Here is a 22458-nt window from a genome sequence, read left to right on the forward strand (position 1 = left end):
AAAAAAAAAAAAAAATCCAAAAGAATGGTATGTAGGTATCTTCAATGAATTGACAGAAAGATTGAAGAAAGCTAGGAGAACACAGAAAGAAACTTTAGAAGAATTCAGGAAAACATTACAAGAACAAGCAGACAAAATAAATGCATATTATGAAACAATACATAACCTACAATTAGAAATCCAGAAGATCAATACTAACATTTCAAGAATAGACAATACATTGAAACGGCAAAGGAGTAGATTCCAAGCAATGGAAGCCTAATTAATGAGCTTTCAGATAAATCTTTCAATACTAGTATGTTAGAAGAGCAATAAAAAAAATACACAAAAAAACAAAAAAATGATGGGTGATTGGAATCCCAAAACAGGAGGAGACCAAAAAAAAAAAAAGAAGATAACTTCCCTAACATCATGAAAGATGAGAAGATACACATACAAGAAGCTGAACACACCCCAAACAGGATAGGTCCCAAAAGAAAACTACCAAGACATATCATAATAAATTTTTCTTAAACCAAAGACAAGGAAAGAATCCTGAGAGCAGCTTGGGAAAAGCAAACAGTTACCTACACAGGCGAGCAATAAGATTAAGCTCTGATTTCTCAGCAGAAACCATGCAGGCAAAAAGCAAATGGGATGACATCTACAGAACTTGAAAGAAAAAAATTCCCAACCAAGAATCATACACCCAGCAAAGCTGTCCCTCATATAAGATGGTGAAATTAGGTTATTTCCAGGTAAACAGAAATTAACAAAATTTGTAATGACCAGATTAACAGCAGACAACAACCTGAGATGACAGCCCCACCCAGAACTCAATCCAGATATAGAAGGATTTAAAGTAAAGCAAACCTCTAAGACTTAAAATAGGGAGCTAGAGATATCAATTTATAATGAAGTTAACTATAAAGCAAAAAGAGGGAACAGTGTATATAGAGAACTTCCAAATGTTGAGGAAGTCAAGTAGATTTCAAGATAAAACAAATGGTTTTAAACAGGAAAAAAAAAATGAATAAACTACAGGGTAATCTCAAAGAAGAATGAACATACCTTTACAGCAAAATTTTAAAAAAGAGAAGAATCAGAAAGATGTAGTAAACATTCACAGAAATGAGAATGAAACCTACAAACATGATGAACTCAGCACAGAAAATCATGTGGAACAAAAAACCAGGAGCACCGCACTCACACGAACAAAACACACAGCCTAATGACAGTATCAGTTCAAACCTATTGATAATGACACTGAATATAAATGGATTAAATGTGCCATGTTTATAAGAGACACATCAAAAATATGGAGACAGCCTAAATGCCCATCAACTGAAGGGCATTTGGTACATACTACGCAACACTGAAGAATAATGATGAATCTACAAAACACCTCACAGCTTGTATAAACCTGGAAGACATTATGCTGAGTGAAATTAGTCAAATCACAAAAGGACAAATAATTGTCTGAGGCCAATGTTGTAAAAAGTTAAAAGGTGTTCTAGATAAAAGGAACATTCTACGATGGTTGCAGCATGGTGGTGTGGGAGGAGGAAAATTGTTCATGGACTAGAGGGTAGAAACACATTAACATGGGTGATGGGCAGTCAACATACAACAAGAGGGAGGTTGGCAGAGGGAAGATGAAAGTAGCAGGAGACTGAGTGAGGAATGCAAGAGTTAAAGTGAATAGAGGTAACTACTGCTAACTGATCAGTCACTGGAGATATCATGTTTGGTAGGGTAGAGGGTCAGAGAAAATGGATTGGCCAAGTGGCAACATCAATGGACTCAAGCATGGCAACAGCAGTGAGGTTGGCCCAGGATCGGGCAGTGTTTCGTTCTGCTGTGCATAAGGTCGCTATGGGTCGGTACCGAGTCGATGGCACCTAACAACAACAACTGTTAACTTATGGTACATGGAAGGGATTGCAATCATTGTAGTGAATCAAAGTATGCTCTGTTGAATGTAAAACTGATGATCTGCTCTGTAAACCTTCACTCAATTCACAATAAAAAGTTTGAATTGTTTTGACAGCCTCAGAAGCCATATACAACTAACTCACTATGAGTTGTAATCAACTTGATGGTGCTTAACGACAGCAACAGTTACAGCAAACAATTCTTCAACAGTGCCATAATTCAAAGGCATCAGTTCTTTAGGGTTCCATATGCATTCTCAGCTTTCACATGCATTTAAGGTGATGGAAAATACCATGGCTTGGGTCAGGTGTATCTTAGTCCTCAAAGTGACATCTTTGCTTTTGAACACTTTAAAAGAGATCGTTTGCAGCCGATTTGCTCAATGAAATACGCTATTTGGTTTCTTAACTGCTGCTTCCACAGATGTTGATTATGAATCTAAGTAAAATTAAATCCATGACAACCTTAATATGCTTTCTGTTTATCATGATATTGCTTACTGGCCCAAGGGTGAGAATTTTTGTTGTTTTTTATGTTAATTAAGGTGTAAAGTATATTGAAAGTTATAGTCTTTGATCTTCACCAGTGTTTCAAGTCCTCTTCATTTTCAACAAGCAAGGCTGTGCCATCTGTATATTTCAGGTTGTTAATGGGTCATCACCCAATCTTCTTGGCACATACAGATTAAATCATATGGTGAAAGGTTACAACCCTGATGCACACCTTTCCTTCATTTAAACCATGCAGCATCCCATTATGCAATTCCAACGGCTGCGTCTTAATCCACACACGGGTTCTGCATGAACACAATTAAGTGTTCTGGAATTAATATTCTTCAAAATGTTAGCCATAGTTTGTTATAATCCAAGGTCGACTAACTTAGCATCGTCTATGAAACATAGGTAAACCTCTTTCTGGTATTCTCTGCTTTCAGCCAAGATCCAGCTGACATCAATAATGCTATTATCCCTTGTTCCTAGTCCTCTTCGGATCTAGCTTGAATTACCGACAGTTCCCTGTACTTTTATAATCTTTCAGAAATGTTACCTTCAGCAAAATGTGTGGTATTAATGATACTGCTCAAGTTTCCACATTCTGTTGGATCACCTTTTTTAGGAATGGGCACATATATGGCCCGATTTCAATCAGCCACAAATCATCTGGTCTTCCATCATTATTGTTCAAGGTATTTAAAAAACCATTTTATTGTGAAATGAGTGAAGATGTATAGAACAGATTAGCAGTCCCATAAATACCATGAGGGAGCCATGTCTGGCTTCCTCTGGCTTCACAATGCGGAAGGAAAATCAAAATTATAAACCAGCCCAAGCCTGATTCCTAGGAAGCAAAGGTCAGAATGCTTCTACCCTACAACCTTCTTTCCCTTATTCTGACACCAACCATCCCTCCCCACAGCATTCTCTGCTTCAGATCTGGGCTCGATGCCCCCTTGCAATGTCCACACAGAACTCATAACAGTACTGACAATTATGGGATTTACTAGGGAAGCGACCAGGGTACAATTCCGGATTAGAAACAAGTCAGGACGCAGAAGTTCTCCAGTCAGGCACGCCTCACTCTGTCCTCAGCTAGCGTATCTCCCCAGTCCACCCAGTCTACCTAGCCCTAGCCCTTGACTTCTGCCCTGCTCTGGAATGTGTTACAAAGCTCTTTTAGTCAGTCTGGGCCAGAGTCATGGGGTGTGAAAGACTTCACAAGTATGGAGGTTCAAAGCAGAGAGGGAGGAAAGGGGCCTTACCCCAGAGACTAGGTCAGGTGTTTGGGGCTTTTATTGGGTTTTTGAGAGGGAAGGCAAAGGGGCATTGACAAAGTAAGCATGGTATCCTCTCGGCTAGTATAATAGGATGTTGAGAGGTAACTTAAGATATTGTCCATCTGGGAGGTGATTAAAGGTCTCATCTGTTGCTCAGCCTCTGAGAGGTCGTCCGAGGCTGCTGGGTAGAGTTTAGGGAGTCGCTCATCTGTGGGACTGGCTAAGAGGTAGACGGGCAGGGAGCTCAAGGTCTGGCATCAATGTAAAACAAGCTCAGCCAAACAGGCTAGGGTCTTATCAGTGGAGCCGGCTGGCGGGCGGTTCGACATTCCTACAAAACAAACTCAGTAAACACTGCCTGGGCTCTCACAAGAGTTAAACACTGCAGCTGTGTCCTTTCACGGAGGCACTCAGCTCTACTCAGTCCACGGGCTACAAGCCCACAGCCGCTGTCTCCTCATGCCCCCGCCTCGACTTTTCTAGATAAGGAGCTCATACTCCACTCATGCTCTTCTTCTGGATGGTCCTGAGGTCATCTGCTCCTGCTTCTGAGATGACTCCTTTTAAACCTCGTGGATGGCAGAAATAACCAATCCTAGCATTAGAATCCTGTACACCCTATTTACATGCTATCCTACTGTGCCACTGTAGGGAAAGCACTGGACCACAAGGTCGGTTTGAACTGCAAAGTTGGTGGTTCAAACTCACTAGCTGCTCCTACATAGGGTTTCTATGACTCGCTGGCACCAGCAATAGCAAAAATAACCCAATTATTTGGTGGGAATTAAGACAACTTTAAGGAGCTCTGACAGCGTAGTGGTTACGAATCGGGCTGCAAACCTCAAGGTCAGCAGTTTGAAACTACCAGCTGTTCCGTGAGAGAAAGATGAGGCTTTCTGCTCCCATAAAGATTTACAGCCTCGGAAACCCTGTACAGGGTCGCTATGAGTCGGAACCGACTCCGCGGCACATCACAACAACAACAACAACAAGACAACTTTGGAGTCCTGCTGCGGAGCTGTAAGACAAGTACTGAACTGGTAACCACAAAGAAAATGTTAATAGAAAATCTGTATCAAGTAAATTCAAGGTACTGTAGTTCCACATTCAATAAATCATATGCTTGGCGTCATTACGATGATTGCAATCGCTTGGTGTCCCATCAGTTTACAGTATTTAGTATTTACTTTCCTTCACTTTAACATTTTTACTCCTCCCTGTGTCTTCCATGGCCTTCATATTTCCTGCACCAACCTCCCTCTTACTGCATGTTGCCTTCCCCGCCACCCAAGTTAGCATGTGTATCGCCTGTACCCAGTGAATAAAATGAAATCTATTTTTGAAATGGGTCTCTAAGCTCAGGTCAGATAGCCCCAAGGTCATACTTTGGCTTCCGTGGACTAGTTTAAACTTTTTTCAACTTGAATGTTCATATGAGCAATTGATGGTTTTGCAGTTGGCAATTGGCTTTGCTCTGACGATGTTAATGAGCATCTCTGTTGTCTCTTTCCACAGGTGTAGTCGATTTCATTCCTGGGTATTCCATCTGGCAAGGTCCATGTGTCTAGTCACTGTTTATGTTGTTAAAGAAAGGCATTTCCAGTAAATAAATCATTGATCTTGAAAAATTCTATCATGTGATCACCAGGATTGTTTTCTATCATCAAGGCTGTGTTTTCCAACTACCGATCCTCTTTATTCCCAACTTTCATTTTCCAATCACCAGTAATACATCTTGATCACATGTTTGATCAATTTCAGACTACAGAAGTTGGTAGAGATTGTCAGTTTTCTCATCTTTGGTCTTAGTGGTTGGTGCATAAATTTGAATAACTGGTCTTCCTTCCTGTTGAGTGCTATTGAGTTGGTTCCAACTCATAGTGTTGGGTTTTTGAGGAGCAGCTGGTGGATTTGAACCTCTGACCTGTAGCTAACAATCCAGTGCTTATCTTACAGCGTCACACCAGGAGTCCATGGGGATATTGTCTTGTCATTGACAGCATTATACTTCAATATCTTGACATGTTTATGTTTTTTGACAATGATTGCTAGGCCATTTCTCTTCAATTTATATAAAAACCCAGTACATCCCAAACATTTTCATTGAAACATGTCATTAGTATGGAATTATTAATGATAGTTCATTAATTTTTTTGTGTTGGTTTCAACATCTAGTAGGTATTTTAGACTGGCCACATTTCAAGTGCCCAAGAACCACATGTGACCAGCATCTGAAACATTGGACAGCTTTGGTCTGGACACATGTAGACTCTCCTTTGGGGTTAGACAGGAATGGAGCAGGGATTGGTGGTCCTCATCTGCTGTGTGAGCTGGGGTCCTTGGGTTCATGGAACGGGACACTTTAGTCACATGGGGAACCCCGTGCAACCTTCTAGTCCCCGGAGCATCTCCTCCAAGGCTGTGGCCACTTGTTTTTTCAGACTCAGAAAAAGCCGGCTGTGCTCTACACCTTCTTGCTAGAAACCGTTACCTATGTGAAAAGTAACTTGTCAGGGATCAGAACTGCTGCCTGCAACTTGGCAGGTGAGCTGACAGCTTTCCCCTGACCAGGGTAGATCCCCAGGCCATCTGGTCACCCCCCAAGTCACAGACTGTAGTCAGGGCACAGGGTCTGGAGTGGGGAAGGGGACTGGGTTGAGTTTCTAGCTCTGAAGCTGGTAGTCTTCCGTGCCTGGCACCTACCTGGTCACCAGCCCAGTGTCCTCCTTGCTAGCAAGATGCTGAGCCGAGTCCCTCATAGGTACCCCAAACCTGTCAGAGGCAGAATGACTCACCTGCACCCCAGAGATCCTGCCCTGAGTCCGCCTCTGGCTATCCTTTTAGGGATCATAATGAATCAGATGTCTGCGAGCTACCTGAAGCAGCTAGACTTCCCGGCATTGCGCAACTGTAAGTACAGATGCTTTCATGCTGGAACTACACTTAGGTTTGTTTGGGGAGTCCACTCTGGTGGGTCTCAGTCTAGTAAAGCCACCCAAGAAGGAGCCAGATACCCACCCACCCTGTGTCGTGCTGGGGAGAGAGGTGGGGGCCAAGCCCTGTGGGACTCCTCAGGAAGACTATTGGCTGGAGTCTATTTGGTATCTGTGGGCCCCTCCGCAGCCAGGCCCTGGGTGCCTGGTGGGCAGGGACTAAGCTCCCAGAGGTGCGATGGGCCCAAGAACTTCCGGCTCCGCCCCGGCCTCTGACCTGAAACCAGAGTCCCAGTGTGCAGCCCACCGGAGCCTGGCTCCCAGACCACCTCACATTGATGGTGGCATGCTGACCAGGGCGGGGCTGTGGTCCAGACGGTCACCACTGAGCACGGCAGAGGGATGGTGCCGATGGTCACATGGTCCCCTTGTGGGGTGGCCCTGACTTGCCCTCTCTTGTGGACTCTCAGCCTTCCAGGAGCTCCAGCTGGATGCGGACTCTGGGGTACGGAAAGCAGCCCTGGAGACCCTCAAGGTCCTGGACAGCTGCAGTCAGCATGGCCTCCTGGCTGCCTCTGAAGGCTCTTTCTAGGGTCCAGGTGCTGAGTACCAATGCCCCTGGGAGGACCACACCTTACCACAGCCATGCCAAGTCTCGTTTCTAACGAAAGCCTCGGTCTTGTTCTACAATAACCAGTATACTCTCCTCTCCTTGCTTTGGAATGGGGCCCACCACATGGAGGCCAGACCCCTCTACTGAGTCAGGGAGGGCCATTCGCAGACATCCCCTCCACAGGACTCCGAGAAACCCCATGAGTCTCCCCACCAGCACATGATGCGGGGTCACTGCCAGGACCCGGCAGTACAGTGGGGGAGCCCGGGCTGGAGAGAAGGCAGGCTTGTAGTCACCCCCCACCCGGACACACAAAGGACAGGTCTCATGCGGTGAGGGGTGGGGCTTGACAATGACTGACAGGAGCCTTAAGCTCCCCGCCCATCAAGGCCCCTCCGTATTAAACCGTTTGGACGGCTGGACAGGAGGAACTGATCCATGTGCTCGTCTTAAGGACATGGAGCTGGGGAGAGGGTGGGGGATTTTTCCTATATGCAGTCAGTCACCCACAGAACAGAGTCACAGGTGTCCCTGGTCAAACAGGACATTGAGATGGTCTTCAGTTCAGCCACTAAAGGCAGCAGCGGGTGGGCGCTGCCAATGGAAGAGCTCTGGAGAGTGCCCACCAGCAGCAGTGGGGCTACGTGGAACCCACACCTCAGCTCTTACCTCCTGCGGCAGGACGGGCCTATCACATCTACACGAAACCCTCCCCAGGGAGTTGACACACCACAGATTTAAGACTATAAGGAGAGGGCAGTGTTGATTCCGAGGGTAGGGGAAGTTTTCTTTAAAATTGTATTACTCAGAAAAACCCCGCAGATTGTTCAGATACTTAAGATCCTTGAACTGTAACCTCTGTACAATAAAATACCAGTTAAATGAGCCATCGTTGATGGGAGAAGTGACGTGCAATTCCTTGAAGATTAGATTGGTTCTTATGACTGAATCCAGAGGACACCCGGGTCCGTAAGAAACACGCAAAGGAAGACAGGTGTCCATCAAGAGTGGACACTGGCTCCAACGTTTCCCTGTCGGTTCCAACTCACAGCGATACTGTAGGGAGCAGACTGTGGTCTTCACCACTGTGCCCTCTCTGGGCGGTCCTTCAAGGATCCATCACCCAAACCGTTTTCTGAAACAAAACTGGAAATGGTTGGGAGAATCTTTTGGGTGTTTTAAAGGAAACAGAGTGTGAGTTCTGGAAATGAGAACATTCAAGATTTAAAACTTTATTTATAAGGAGGTCAGAACCATCTGTGATGGAACCTGCTTCGTGGATACTTGCTTGAAGGGAAGACAGCCTAACCCATGTCCTCCCGTTTGTCAGGTATTAAAACACTAAGACCTCAAGCCGGAAGAGGAACACCACCACCCTCAACTGCTGGGCAGTAGATGTTTGGTGCCGAATCTCTCCAACACACTCACTTTTCTCTTCCATCTTGGATTCTTCTTTCCTGTGGGGTTTTAAAAAAAAGGATTTCTAGTAAAATTTCTTCAGAGAGGCCACCACCACTATTCTACTATTTTATCCTCCTGGCCTACTCTCAATATTCGTGTGCCCATCCTAAGAATGGGGTCCTGATGTGGCACTGGACTGCTAACCCCAAGGTTGGCAGTTCAAGCCTACCATCCACTCCTCAGAAGCAGGGTTACTATGAGTCGGAACCAATGTGATGGCACTTAACAGCAATAAGAATGTCCCATAGTAAGCACATGCTTTAAGATAAGCGGAGGTGGGGGCAGCACTGACGGAGAACCAGCAGGTGGGCAGTGCAGTCTGCTGGGCTCAGGTCCCCTTGTGAACCGAGAGGCTATGAGACTTAGGCTGTGCGTCACTGTTTGTGAGAGATCTAGAACCTTCTGTTTGGTAGAACCTAGCTAACTGAATGCACACGCAGATCCACTGGGAAGATGCATGAAAGAGCATGGTGCCCGGCGTACAGGAAGCCCAACGCTGTTAAACACATACTGTCATCAACGGACTCACGGTGACCCTGTAGGACAAAGAAGTGCCCCAGAGGGTTCCCCAGGCTGTACGTACATCTTTACGGAAGCAGACAGTCACATTTTTTTCCCATGGAGTGGCTGGTGGGTTTGAACCATGGACCTTTCCGGAGGCACTTAACCACAGGTGTAATGATGAGAAGGTTTCCATGTGGTTCCAGGGACTGGCTTCCAAGAGGTCACTGGGGGTCTAAGAGAGTGGTTTCAGCTGATCACCAGCTGGACTGCAGGCTAACGCAGGGCCAGGAGACACGGAGACAGCACCATTGTTGGAGCTTGATGTGGAACACAGCCAATGAAAGCCATCACCCAGAACTTTCTGCAAAGAATGGTGTATTTCTGCATCCATAGCACCGAGTCCTATTTCTAGCCAAAACACTGTAAGGTTTCATGAAAGGTTTTCAGAGAGAAGGGAGACCACCTGGGCTGGGAGCCAAGAAGCAGCAGGTGAGCAACTGCAGGGAAGACATGGAGGGCTTGAGGCGACAGAGGCATGGGCACTGACTGTGGGGCTGAGACGGTGGAGGTGTGGACACTGACCGTGGGGCTGAGGTGATGGAGGCATGGATACTGACCGTGGGGCTGAGGTGATGGAGGCATGGACACTGACCGTGGGGCTGAGGTGGTGTAGGCGTGGACACTTTCTGTGGGGCTGAGACGGTGGAGGTATGGACACTGACCATGGGGTCGAGGGTAATGACCATGGGGCTAAGGTGACAGAGGACGATGGCTGTGGGAAAACACTTAAGAAATTAACAGTAAATCTAAGAATCCTGTTGAGATCCAACAAATGTATAAGTGACATCAAGTTGTTGTTGGTGTGCAGTGGAGTTGGTTCCGACTCACAGTGACCCTGTACAGCGTTCCCAAGGCTGTAAATTTTTACGAGCAGAAAGCCTCATCTTTCTCCCGTGGAACAACTGGTAGTCTTGAACTGCTGATCCTGAGGTTAGCAGCCCACTATGCTACCAGACATCAAGTTAGCTAACATATAAAACCCGAACCAACACTCAACTACACCACACCACGTTCAGCCAACATTACCTTTTCTTCCTGATCCAGCTGTAGAGGATGGATCTCCTCCCTGGGTCTTGGGACGGCTCTGTCCACAGCTGCGCGGGTCCGGGACATGGCCCACTGTCCACATACCTGAGGGTCTGATAACCTGCATCTTTTAGCAGATAACTGGGGGTCCCATGTTGAAATATGAGTGTCAACTATAACTGAGCCCAGTGGACTTTTTCCACTCCACTGGAGTGAGGACCAGGATTTCTGGGGGCTCTGGAAGGCAGAACCTGTGGTCAGTTTTCCTCGGCGATCTGGACACGGCCCAGTACAGGAAGGCCCCTGTGTCTGCTGGGGTGATCTCTGTAGACACTCTTGATGAAGCCTGTCAAATCGTTCTTTGATGTCACTGTAGCGATCACCTTCACAGTCTGTAGGTTGGGGACTTGGCTTAGAAACGGCTTCTGTGGGCAGCAGTGATTTTTTGAATCCTGCAGGACTGCTTCTTTGGAGAAGACTACCCGATGTCCACTTCTGCACCAAGTCACCCTTGGAAAGAAGTGACGAGGAGCCGTGCTTTGACAGGCATCCAGCCGCTTCCAGAGCCGTCTCTCCCAGCTTTTCCAAAGGCTTTAGTAGTCTCCGTGGGACAGCTCCACTTGGCCGGGGTGTTTCCGAGGCCTGGAGGCAGACTGGGCTTGTGGAGTCACCTCTGTGCACATCCAAGGCCCAGGAGCCTGGGGGGCAACGCTGACTTGGGAGGACTGGATGGTATTCCCGATACAGCTTGTCAAACTTGACTTTGATCTCGCGATGGCGGTTACCCACAAGGCCTTGGAGTGCTCTGAATCTGGACACGTTTTTTACAGGAGAAATTAAGCACGTCAATGTCCTAAATCTGTTCTCCTGGTCGAGGTTATACGTTGCACCAGGGTCCAAATGCACCAACGAAGAAGAGTCCTTCCGCGGAGTCACTTTAAGCTCCTTCAAGCTTGGAATGAGCTCACAGGTACGGGGCTTGTTTACATCACCAAGGGCTTCCTTCAGCGGAGAACCCGCTGCGTGGATGCTGGGCTCGCTCAGCGGCCCTGCCTCTCTCGCAGGCTTGGAGTAGGGGGCGCACCTCTCCCTGTGAGCGGCCCCTTTGCAGTATGTTCGGTTCAGCCTACTCTTCCCCCTGGGTCTTCTCCTACAGTGCCAGTTCTGGACGATGAAGGTCTTGGTGGAGATGACGCAGGACGGCTTGGCTCTCAGCAGCCGGCTCATGGAGTGCAGCATGCCCTCGTACAAGTCACTGATGGTCGCGTTGCCAACTTCCACAGCCTCATAGGACGAGCTGCACAGGAGGCTCTGGCCACCAGCCCCTTGGGACAGAAGACTGTCATTTCTCGGCACCACTGCCAAGCTGGCGGAGGGCTCACAGGCTCTGGGCGCTGCTGCTGACTTAACGGAGCTCGTGGGCTTCTCTGTGGAGACGTCACTGCAGTCTCCTAGGGGGAATCACAAAGGAAAGGTGCGTGGTCATTCTGAGAGCCCAGACTGAGGGGGTTTAAGACCACCACCACCAGGCATAATGGAAATAGTCACTCGTCTGGCATCTGTGTCACTATCAAAATTAAGTTCCCAGAAGGAGTCTTCATGGCACTGTGTGGAGGGTTCCTTTTCCAACAGCCAGTCCCCACTGCCATGGAGTCCATTCGGACTTAGTGACCCTATAGGATGGCGAACTGCCCCCAGGGTGTCCAACGCTGCAATGTTTATGGAAGCAGACTGCTACACCTTTCTCTCATGGAGTGGCGGGTGGCTTTGTTAAACCACCAACCTTTCGGTTTGCAGGATGCCTTTAAAAGCTAAACACAAGCCAGGAAAAAACGAACTGGGAACATGTACCTGCCGGCACAGGTGGGGGAGGAAAAGGCTGTAGAGTGCACCTCCATACGGTTTTACCTGTTGATGTTAAAAGGTCATGTGTGCAAGGGGGCTTCACACATTTTGTGGAAAATGGAATTAAAAGATAATGGCAATTTTCTATGAACTGTTTGAAGCTCCCATATATACTTTAAAAAAAAAAATCTAACCCAGTAAGGGTGGTTGAGCAAACACAAAACCAGATGAGCCCAGCTGTTGCTCAAAGTGCCAGCAACAGAAAGACCAGAAAAGATACTGTTAAGTACCATGAACTGCCAGACAAACACATGGGTAAGTCTTGTTGGAAGTACAGCTAGAATGCTCCTCGGAAGCCAGGATGTCCAGACTTCACCTGATACTGAGGACGTGTTGTCAGGAGGGACTGGTCTCTAGAGGACACTGGGCTTGGTAAGGTGAAGGGTCAGAGAAAAGGGGAAGACCCCAGTGAGACAGACTGACATAGTGGTTAGTAGTTACAACACTGGGCTCGAACCCGACGACTGTGACGAGGGGGGCAGGACCAGGCAGTGTTTCCTTCTGCTGTGCAGAGTCCACACAGGGCTGCTCTGAGTCAGCGTTCACGCCGTGGCGGCCCACAGAAACAGGAAGCTGTGCTCCCAGCGATGTATCATGCTCAGGCTGTATGTCCTTGATGGGACACCGTCCACAATACAGAGGGCTGCTGGGAGCTTGTGAAGGTCACTGAGCAATGTTGATCAGAGTGCCGGGGGCAGGGGCCTGCAGTCCTGAATGTACTCTGGACACCCCAACTAACCCAACAAGAGGACATACCAATGTGACAACTGAGGGAGCCAGGGGGATGCGACCAGGCTCAGCGAAGGAGAAGCCGTGGTCAAATCCAGAGGGGGCCTGCCACTGGGCACCAGACGGAATGATGGGTTTTAACACTCAGGTTTGATAAACTGTCCACAAGTTCTCCAGGATTTTTCAAGGAAGGCCTCAACCAGTACAAGACAGAAGAGGACAGGTTTGTGACCACCACCTCCAGGCATGACCCTCAGTGGGGATATGGTTTCCTCACAATCTCAAGCAATCTGCCCACAGAGGACCGAAAAGAAGCACTTTCAAGCAGGAAAAAGCACCCACACATTTACTGAGAAGGACACATGGTCACCTTCGGAAACCCTGTACAGGACAGGGTCGCTATGAGTCGGAACCGACTCCACGGCACATAACAACAACAACTGCGAGGAAGGAACCCCACAAGTTGAAATCGAGGGGTTTTCTGCAAAACTGGATGATGTCCAAAAAATGTTTTGCAGAATGTCCACAACATGAAAGATGACATCAAGAAAAGAAGGTCAAGGAGGCTTCTAGGGTGCAGGAGACTCGTGCAACCTGAGAACAAATACAATGGACCGCACTTGGGTGGGCCCCGAGCTGATTAAACCCCCACAATGGGTTGGACTATATTGTGGACACTCGGCATGTTTGGGCCACACTCACCGTGGGCAGGCCTGGCCAGCGAATGCATCGGAGTCACCCTGGTGTCTTCTCTGTCTCCATCATCTGCATGCTGAAACCAAAGCACATGGTTACAACCAAACAGCTTCTGGATTCTGAGACTTGTGGGCACAAATTCTAGGTTCTCCCTACCACAATGCAACGTCCCTCCACGGGTGGTGAAAGTGGCTCTTTTCAAACTCTGCGCCTGTCCCTTTAGCACCGTGGTTGTGATGTAACTATGACCACAGTGGCTGGTTTGGGCCTCAAACTGACCCACTGCCACTGAATCCATTCCAACTCATAGCTACCAGATGCAGGCTCGCTGAGCCGCTAACCTGTGCGGGGACAGAGACCCTCATCTTTCTCCTGTGGAGCAGCTGGTGGGGTTCAACTGGCAACTTTGCAGTTAGCAGTCCAATGCCTAATCCACAGTGCCACCAAGGGCTCCTGTGGGCTTCGAACACGGAGAAGAGGTGTCACTGTCAGAGCCAGGAACTATCCCCGAGGCCTCCAGGATGACATCTAGACACTGTCTGTTACGCTGTCTCTCATCCTCCATGGCCTAGGGAGCAGAGCTGAGCCATCCTGACTCCGGACTTTTCCTCTGACCAACACAGCTGCAAGTGGGCACCATTTCCCGCTTTAAGTCATGGGAGAGGTAGGTCCAGTCCGCCCATGAAAGAAGCCCTGGTGGCACCCAGGTTAAGCACTTGCCTGATAAAGGAAAGGTAGGCAGCTTGAACCCACTGGTCACTCCGAACTAGATTTGGCCACCTGCTTCCATAAAGACGGCACCCTGGAGGCCCCAAGGCAGCTTGGGGCAGGCTGCCACCAGAGCAGCACCAACAAACAGGGGCCCGAGAGTGCCCGAACCCCTGAATAAAACGCCCCAGAATCACTGGGGGGAATAAGACAGGAGGCGTCTTTAGTCTGAGGCTGGAGCACGTCAGGAGGGACGGGCAAGCTTACCTCTGAGCACCTTTGCTCTTGCAGCAGGGCGTCCACCCGGGTCAGGTACTTCCTTCGTAGCTCGTTTTTCAAAGGGCTCTGAGGCACAACAGGCTGCTCAGATAAAAGGAGAAGTCAATGCTCCCATGAGCCTCTGGGGCCGCTGAACCCCAGCCTCTTGGAATGAACTTGCTCGGAGCATTTGTGAACCAGCCTGAAGGGAGCTTCCAGGTGTCCAGCTGCTCCCCCACTCTGAAAAACCACCTGACTTCTGGGGATTCACCTCAAGCTAACAACCCACAAGAAAGTGAGAAAAAAAAAAACCCCAAGAAATCCAAGGTTGGAGAATTGACAGGTGTCGAGACTGCCAGAAAGTTCTTAAGTGAATTCAGTATTCAACTACATATATGGACAACAAGCAATAAATTTTAAGAAAATGAACTCAGGAGTAGGCAACCGCTCCTTGTCTCTCACCCCCAACCTGCTAGAAACTGGGTCTCAACTTCCACCCTCAGCCCCTGACTGGGGTGGGGGCAGGGACCCCATAAGCAAATAGGAGGGGGTTGTGGGAAAATTCCATTGTCTTTTCATTCCATTTATAACAGAATTTTCTCCAGAGCTTTCTGAGCCCCCCTTGGATTGTCAGCCAAGGACCTGCGTCTCAATTATCTACTGTGGAGGCTGCCTTGCCTTCTCCGGGGTCACGACCTTCACCCTACTGAGACCCTGAAAGATCAGAGCGCGTCTGAGGGGAGAAATTCTAGGAGGTAGCTGAGCACCTCCTACCCTGACTGTCCACAGGCCACAGAAGGCCGCTCTTACCATCATGGTCACCGTCTCTCCATGGTCTAAAGTTGCAATGACTTCACTGCTGTTTGAGCCTAGAAGCAGAAAAGGAAATCCCAGTCAGAATTTCTAGGAACTTTCGTTTCACTTCAGTACGTTCTATAGTAAAACCTTTCCATAAAGACATGGGCCCTCTAGGCCCACAAAAGCCAGCACCAGTGTAAGGCAGAAAGCTGCCAAGAAGAAAGCATTAAATATTTTCCATTAAGATCACAATGTCACCAGGGCTCCTTGAAACCCCATTGGTTTGCCTTTCCTTTTCAAACGGGAAGACACTGTGGTGCTTGAAAGAGATGGTATGGTCTGAGGGGCAGGAGGACAGTGAGGTCTTAGATCTGATGAGGAGTAAAGATAAGGTTAGACAGAGGACTGGGCTTCTGGCTTCTTCTACTGGGAAGACGGTGGCAGAGCATGCTACTGAGGCGGGGAACATGAGGGGATGTTCCCATGGAGAGGGACTCACAGGCAGTCCAATGCACCCCGACCAGGGCTGGGCTGGAGACGAAGCCAGCAGATGCCCATGACAGGGGAAGGGGGCGCTCAGGCTGCTCTTGAGAAGACATGCACTGTCATGGGATGGGCTGTGTCTCCCAGAGACATCGATCCAGCTGGACTGTGATTCTCAGTCCTTTGGCAGTTGTTAAGTGCCATCGAGTCAGTTCCAACTGTCAACATGGCGATTAACAGTCCAGTGCTTGTTTTACAGCAGCACCCCAGGATTCCTTGAATGACGTAACTGTCCCCCCATGCTGTGAGCAGCCAATTAGTTGTCAGGGTATTAGGGATACAACACCCTGACCAGAGGGTAAGGGGTGGGTTTCCCTTGGGTGTGTCACCTTTATCTTACAGGAGATAAAGGAAGCGAGAAGGGAGCTGGGAAAGAAAGCTCAGTAGCACCAAGGAAGAAAACATGGGAGTAGAGTGCTTCCCTCTGGCCCGGGCCCCTGCGTTGTGAACCTTCTAGGCCCAGGAGACACAGAGAGAAATGCTTCCCCCAGAGCTGGTGCTTGGAATCCACACACCTCGCTTCCCCAACTGTGAGACCACAGATTTGTTTGTGTTAGAACACATCTTGAGAGCTCACACAGATAGATACCACAACGATGGAGCGGGCCTCTAGGAGAGCTGGGAAAGCACCCCAGTCTCAACTCTTGTTAACAAAAAAGAGGGGAGGGCAAGGACATGAAGCAAACTCTGAATCCTTTTATCTGTCCAGTACTGTGGACGGGGCTGTGAGTAGGACAGGCTTCCTATGCTCCACGGACCTGGCGGGTCTGAGGGCACCTAGAGATGTCTCCATTTTAAAACACACCTCAGAAGAGAGAAAGAATAATAAGGACAAGGCACCTAGGAATTAAAATGCTGTAAGAGAAACAAGTGACAAGTTTCGTTCTGATCCCGCAAAATTCATAGCAAGACACACACACAGGGTCACATACAGAGCCTTGCCCGCTTACACTCACATACACACCCACTCACGCTGCGAGGCGCTCACTGACCTGTGGCTCGCCCGGGACTGTCCACCCAGCAGCTCACAGAGGACTCGTCCTCCTACAGAAGTAAACAGGGATGTACTCATTTCGGTGGACATGTCCCAGCCCACAGTCTGTCCATGAGTGGCAGAGAGAGATGTTTCCGGAGCTCCCCTTGTCACCAAAGCAGACTCTCGGTCGGACTCATAGCGACCCCGTTGGACTGCCCCACAGGGGTCTCCACGATGTCCTCTTCATGGAAGCAGACTGCTACAGCGTTCTACAGCACAGTGACTAGTGGAGTCAAACCTCCAACCTTTCAGTACTCAGCTGAGCGTTTCAACCACTGTGCCACCAGGACTGGCTTCTGTCCTTGCACGCCCACAATAAAAGGCCTGAAAGGCTTACTGGCAGCCAGCTCCCTCTCCCCACCACGGTGGTCGTGTGAATTCTGGCTCCTGGAGACCCTATAGGACAGGGTAGAACTGCCCCACGGGGTGTCCAAGGTGTCTTCTTTCCGGGAGCACACAGTCACGTCTTATCTCCCAGGAGTGGCTGCTGGATTCAAACCACTATCAGTCCACGCTTAACCTGGCGCCATGTCTCTTTACACAAAGGGCTTCCGAGGTCTACAGGCTCTCCTTATACTCGACAAGTATAATAAAACCTTAAAAACAACCGATATTGGGGTGTCAAGATGAGGACACCCCGAAACAAACTGGGGGCTCAGTGGAGGTCCGGAAGCTCCCGGTGCTGACACATTCCCTCACCATTGCTCTCCTCTACAGCAGTAAAGGGGCCTCCATACCTGCCCATGTCCTCTGCCTGGTTCCTCGATCACTCCGCCACCCCACAGCCTCAGTCCTGAAGAAGACAAACAAACAATGCTTCAGTCACCCCAGATGTGGACTTCACTGACCAGGAAAAGACACCAAACCCAATGCTGGCTGTTCATCCTTACCCTGGGGTGTTTGGTAGGTCAGAGTGGCCATCTGGACCACCGGCCCATCCTCAAAGGGCTGGTTGTACTGTAGGGGAAGAGGTCAGAGGTCAGATTGGCAACCAACCTCTCCATCCACCTCCAGGTAGTTCAAGGTTAAGGAATAGCTGGCAGCTTTCCTGCATCCCCTCTCTCTGCCCTCAGCCTACAGCCCCACCGCTTCCTAGCACCTCCCAGGTAACCAGGTTCCTGAACTGCCCCTGGCCACCTCCTCCCACCCACTCCCTGCATCTGGGCCTCCTCTCCCACTTCCAGGTATCAGATTCCTGATCTGCTACTTGCCACCTTCTCCCACCCACTCCCTGCACCGGGACCCCACCTCTCCCATACAGATCAGGAAGATCTGCCCCCTTCCCACCTCCTCCCATCCACCCTCTGCACCCTGACCCTGCAACCCCCTCCTGGCTCCTTCCAGGTACCTGGTTCCTGGCCTACCCCTCCCATCCTGCACCTGGACCCCACCTCTTACCCTCCTCAACCTAAACCCTGCCTCCCCCTCCCACCCTGCACCTGGACCCCACTTCTTGCCCTCCCAACCTATACCCTGCCTCCACTCAACACCTGGACCCCACCTCCACTCACCCAGCCCTCGCACCTGGGCGCCCCCCCTGCCCCCAGCACCTTGACACTGACCTGCTCCGCCTCCCCGCACTTGGACCCCCCACCCTCGACCGGGATCCCGCCTCCCCCGCCCTCAATTCCAAACACCTTTACCCCCGTACGCCCAGACCATCCCCCCTCGGTCCCTTCGCTCAGCGCGCGGCCTCACCTTCTCGATCAGCAGCTGCATGCGTTTCTGGAAGCGACGGCGGCTTTCCAGGAGCTTCCGCGCCAGCTCCGACCGCCCTAGCTCGCCCTCCATGCCTCGCAGTCCGCAGTTACGACTCCGACTCGACCGCTTCCGCCGCAGTTCAAATGCGCTGCTCCCGCCCTCCCACCACTTCCGGGCTTTCTATTGGCTAGTGCTGTCAGGCGCCGCGGTGCTGATTGGGCCTTTCAAACGTGATCCTCATATTCCTCTCGGCCAATCGGCGCCCGGGTCCTAGGCCCGCCTTGTTCGGAGGCGAGCGTGGGCAGAAAAAGAGCAGAGTTTTCTCTGGGCGTAGGAGGGCGATGGGGTTGTTTCTCCAGCTGCTCTGTGCTTGTTAATGAACATCCATATCAGAAGTCTTGTGAGCTACGTATTCTCATCCCATGACCTGGTGGTTCAAGCCCTACCAGTAGCTCCGTGGAAGAAAGGCCTGGTGAACTGCTTCCAGGAAGGTCACAAGCCAAGAAACACCAATGGAGCAGTTTTCCTTCAGCACCCCAGTCAGAATCTGCTCAGCTGTAACGAGTTTAAGTTTGGGAAAGCAAGGATAGGGTCTTAGGAAAAACAACCCCAAATTATGAATGCAAACAGTGACTGGAAAGTAAATATTCATTTAGAACGAGAATATATATCCTAAATGAACATTTCAAGATGCTAACAAATACTATCAACATCATCATTTTTCACAAAAGTGATGCTGCTAGTTTGAATCTTAAGCATCGTGATTAGCAGCCCAGTGTTAAACCCAGTGGACCTCTCGGCAAGGACGGAGTACAGCTGCCCCTTAGGGTTTCTAAAGCTGTCAATCCTTAAAAAAGGAGCTCTGATAGCGTAGTGGTTATGATTCGGGCTGCGAACCGCAAGGTCAGCAGTTCGAAACTGCCAGCTGTTCCACGGGAGAAAGATGAGGCTCTCTACTCCCGTATAGATTTACAGCCTCGGAAACCCTGTACAGCACATAACAAATCCTTATAAAACCGACTCCCACCCTTTCTTCTACAAATGGCTGGTGAGTTCGAACTGCAGATGTTTTGTGTTAAAATACCGAACCACCAGGGAGTAAACATCACAGAATCCCTAAAAAGATAATTAAAAAAAAAATCGATTAACTGTCTGATACATGTATTTTTACCCTGTGTATGTGTGTGTGTATATATATATATTTATCGAAGATCCTCATTAAAACTGAAACACAAAACAAAGATTCATACAGAGCTTACACACCTGGATGCATATCTGAAGCCCCCCAGGGGTCTGTATGGAGTCCTGGTGTGGTGCTACAGGATAATGCTGTTGAACCATAAGGTCGGTGGTTCAAACACACCAGTCGCTCCTTCTCAGAAATCCTATACAGGGTCGATGTGGGTCAGAATCGACTGGACTGCTCATAACAACAGGGGTCTGTGTGCCTAATTGGAAAAACAGTCCTGTAGGCAACAAAAAAGGAGCTCTCGTAGCATACTAGTTACAAATTGGAATCTCAAGGTCAGCAGTTCGAAACTACCAGCCATTCTTCAGGAGAAATATGAGGCTTTCTGCTCCTTTAAAGATTTACAGCCTCAGAAACCCTATACAGGGTCTCTGTGAGTCAGAACCAACTCTACCGCACACAGCCATTCATCCAGGCAACACAAAGTTTCAACTGCACATTTGGGATGTGGGAGCCCAAGGGGTGAGTGGATGGAGTTGATGCTGTTGTGGGAGCCCTGAGTCAGTGATGGAGCGAAATGATGCAGACAGTACTTAGGGCAGCCTGGTGTGGTACCAAGGCAGAGCGAGAGACACTGCGAACAGGAGAAATGACATCTCTGTGCTCAAACCTGGAGGTGGGCACTTTGGAGACCCTGGGGATTGGGACCCCTGCCCCATGAACCCTGGAACCTTCTAGAAGACCTACCTGATAATGCACATGGTGATTGTGGTAAAAGACCTGTTTTCTCCTTAAGTAGTGGTCGCTTCTCAGGCCTGTTGTTGTTACGTGTCCTCGAGTAGGTTCTGGTACGTATAGGGTTTCCAAGGAGTGACTGGTGAGTTTGAACTGCCGACCTTGGGGTCTAGTGCTTATCCTACAGTGCCACACCGTGCTTAGGACAGGGGTATCCCAAAGGATTAAGCATCTTAGAGGTGCCTTCTGGACACAGGGAATGGGGAAGGAGACCTTTGGGGTTGACCAATCCTGGTAGTGGAAGGAGATGCCCTCCTGCACTGTTACCTAACAAAGAGAACTTTACAGAACAAGAGGAGGAGGGCCCAGGAGGGATTTCTTGGCAGGGTTGGAAGAAGCAGAGGTGGGTTTCCCACAGTGGGGATGCTCCTGCCTTGAGATGAAGAATGGTCACTGCTTGCTAAAGGATCTAGCATCTCAGAACCTTCCAAATGCTGTTTCTAAAGGATCTAGCGTCTCAGAACCTTCCAAATGCTGTTTCCTGGGCTCCTGGCAGCAAATGATCAGGTTCAACTCTCACAGACAAATGCTTCCCCTTCTTTAACAGGAAGAGAAGATTCCCAGTGCCCAAGGGCACCGCAAGCCCGGCTGCGTGAGGTACTCCTGAGCTGGGAAGTCAGTCAGCAAACACAACTCCAGTCCTTTGAGAGATTCCAGCATGCTCTTGCTGTTCCCAGTCAGTGAAAAACCTCCTGAATTCTTCCACAAGTCAGAAAGAAGAACTCAACTCCGAAAACTTCAAGAGCTAAGTGTATTGCCCGCAGCCAGAGTGTCCGCTCAAGTCCAAATCGCTCTGACCCTGAAGTGAGGAGGGGAACAGGGTTTTATACAAGAAACACAGAGTGGTTAGAACATAGACTTGACTTGTCAGCTGGGGTGGTAAATTCCAGCAGACCCTTATCATATAAGTGGGAGTAAACCCACCAATAAACCCTTATCTTGGTTGTATGGATGGGCTAAAAACAGTTTTATCCTGTTTGTTCAGGTGTCCTTGGGTCATTCTGGCTTTCAAGGTTTTTCTGTAAGAAGTTTATTTATTATTTTTCCATAGGGTGAGGTGGGGAGGGGGGAAGGGGATAGCAGGGTGAACTATGCTATAATATTTCAAATGGCAAATGGAGGTTGTTAGTTATACTACAATATTTCAGATGGGGGCTGTTAGTTACACTATAACACAACCGTGCACCCTCCAGGGGCAAAGGACAATGTCGTTGGACAGGTTCATGAGACCCAATTACAGTGTATGAAGAAAGTTCCACATTAGACTGTTTCACAAGAGTACAAAACAGGAAGCCATCCAGTTGAACTTCCTGGAGAATGTGAGTGAGAGTCCACTCGGAGATTAGGTGAATCTTTTCCACCACAAGGTCATGATCCCCAGAGCACTGCCCTATGGTGTTGCTCTTTGCCCAGAAAAACAATGATGCAATCTGATGGTCTTTTGTGATAAAACACTCTTTCTCATCATTTGATAATCATTCTACAAACGCTCCTCTTTCCAAGTTTCCTTGCCATTGTTGTTGTTAGGAGCCATCAAGTCGGTGCCGACTCATAGTGACCCTATGCACAACAGAATAAAACACTGCCCAGTCCTGGACCAACCTCACAATTGTTGCCACGCTTGAGCCCATTGATGCTGCCACTGTGCCAATCCATCTAACTGGGATCTTTCTCTTTTTCTATGACCCTCCACCTTATGAAACATGATATCCTTCTCCAGCGATTGGTCTCTCCTGACAATATGTTTGAAGTGTGAGAGATGAAGTTTTGCCATCCTGGTCTCCAAGGAGCACTCTGGTTGCACTTCTTCCAAAA

General features: G+C 49.0%; 2 protein-coding genes across 2 annotated transcripts in view; one reads left to right on the forward strand and one right to left on the reverse strand.

Annotated features, from left to right (window-relative positions):
- MROH2A (maestro heat-like repeat family member 2A) overlaps positions 1-7213 on the forward strand; it is a 78443-nt gene extending 71230 nt beyond the window's left edge. The window contains exons 40-42 of the mRNA XM_006866812.1: positions 6130-6232; positions 6533-6598; positions 7092-7213. Coding sequence (XP_006866874.1) covers positions 6130-6232; positions 6533-6598; positions 7092-7213 — 291 coding nt within the window. The remainder of the gene's footprint in view (positions 1-6129; positions 6233-6532; positions 6599-7091) is intronic.
- Positions 7214-10542: 3329 nt separating this feature from the next.
- The window catches only part of HJURP (Holliday junction recognition protein), an 84353-nt gene continuing 72437 nt past the window's right edge, over positions 10543-22458 (reverse strand). The window contains exons 2-8 of the mRNA XM_006866813.1: positions 18657-18839; positions 17849-17915; positions 17696-17751; positions 14591-14683; positions 13622-13691; positions 10787-11736; positions 10543-10677 (exon numbers count right to left, since the gene is read on the reverse strand). Of these exons, the coding sequence (XP_006866875.1) occupies positions 10543-10677; positions 10787-11736; positions 13622-13691; positions 14591-14683; positions 17696-17751; positions 17849-17915; positions 18657-18839 (1554 nt within the window). The remainder of the gene's footprint in view (positions 10678-10786; positions 11737-13621; positions 13692-14590; positions 14684-17695; positions 17752-17848; positions 17916-18656; positions 18840-22458) is intronic.

Source organism: Chrysochloris asiatica, unplaced genomic scaffold, assembly GCF_000296735.1.
Source record: "Chrysochloris asiatica unplaced genomic scaffold, ChrAsi1.0 scaffold00096, whole genome shotgun sequence".
NCBI classification, from domain to species: Eukaryota; Metazoa; Chordata; class Mammalia; order Afrosoricida; family Chrysochloridae; genus Chrysochloris; species Chrysochloris asiatica.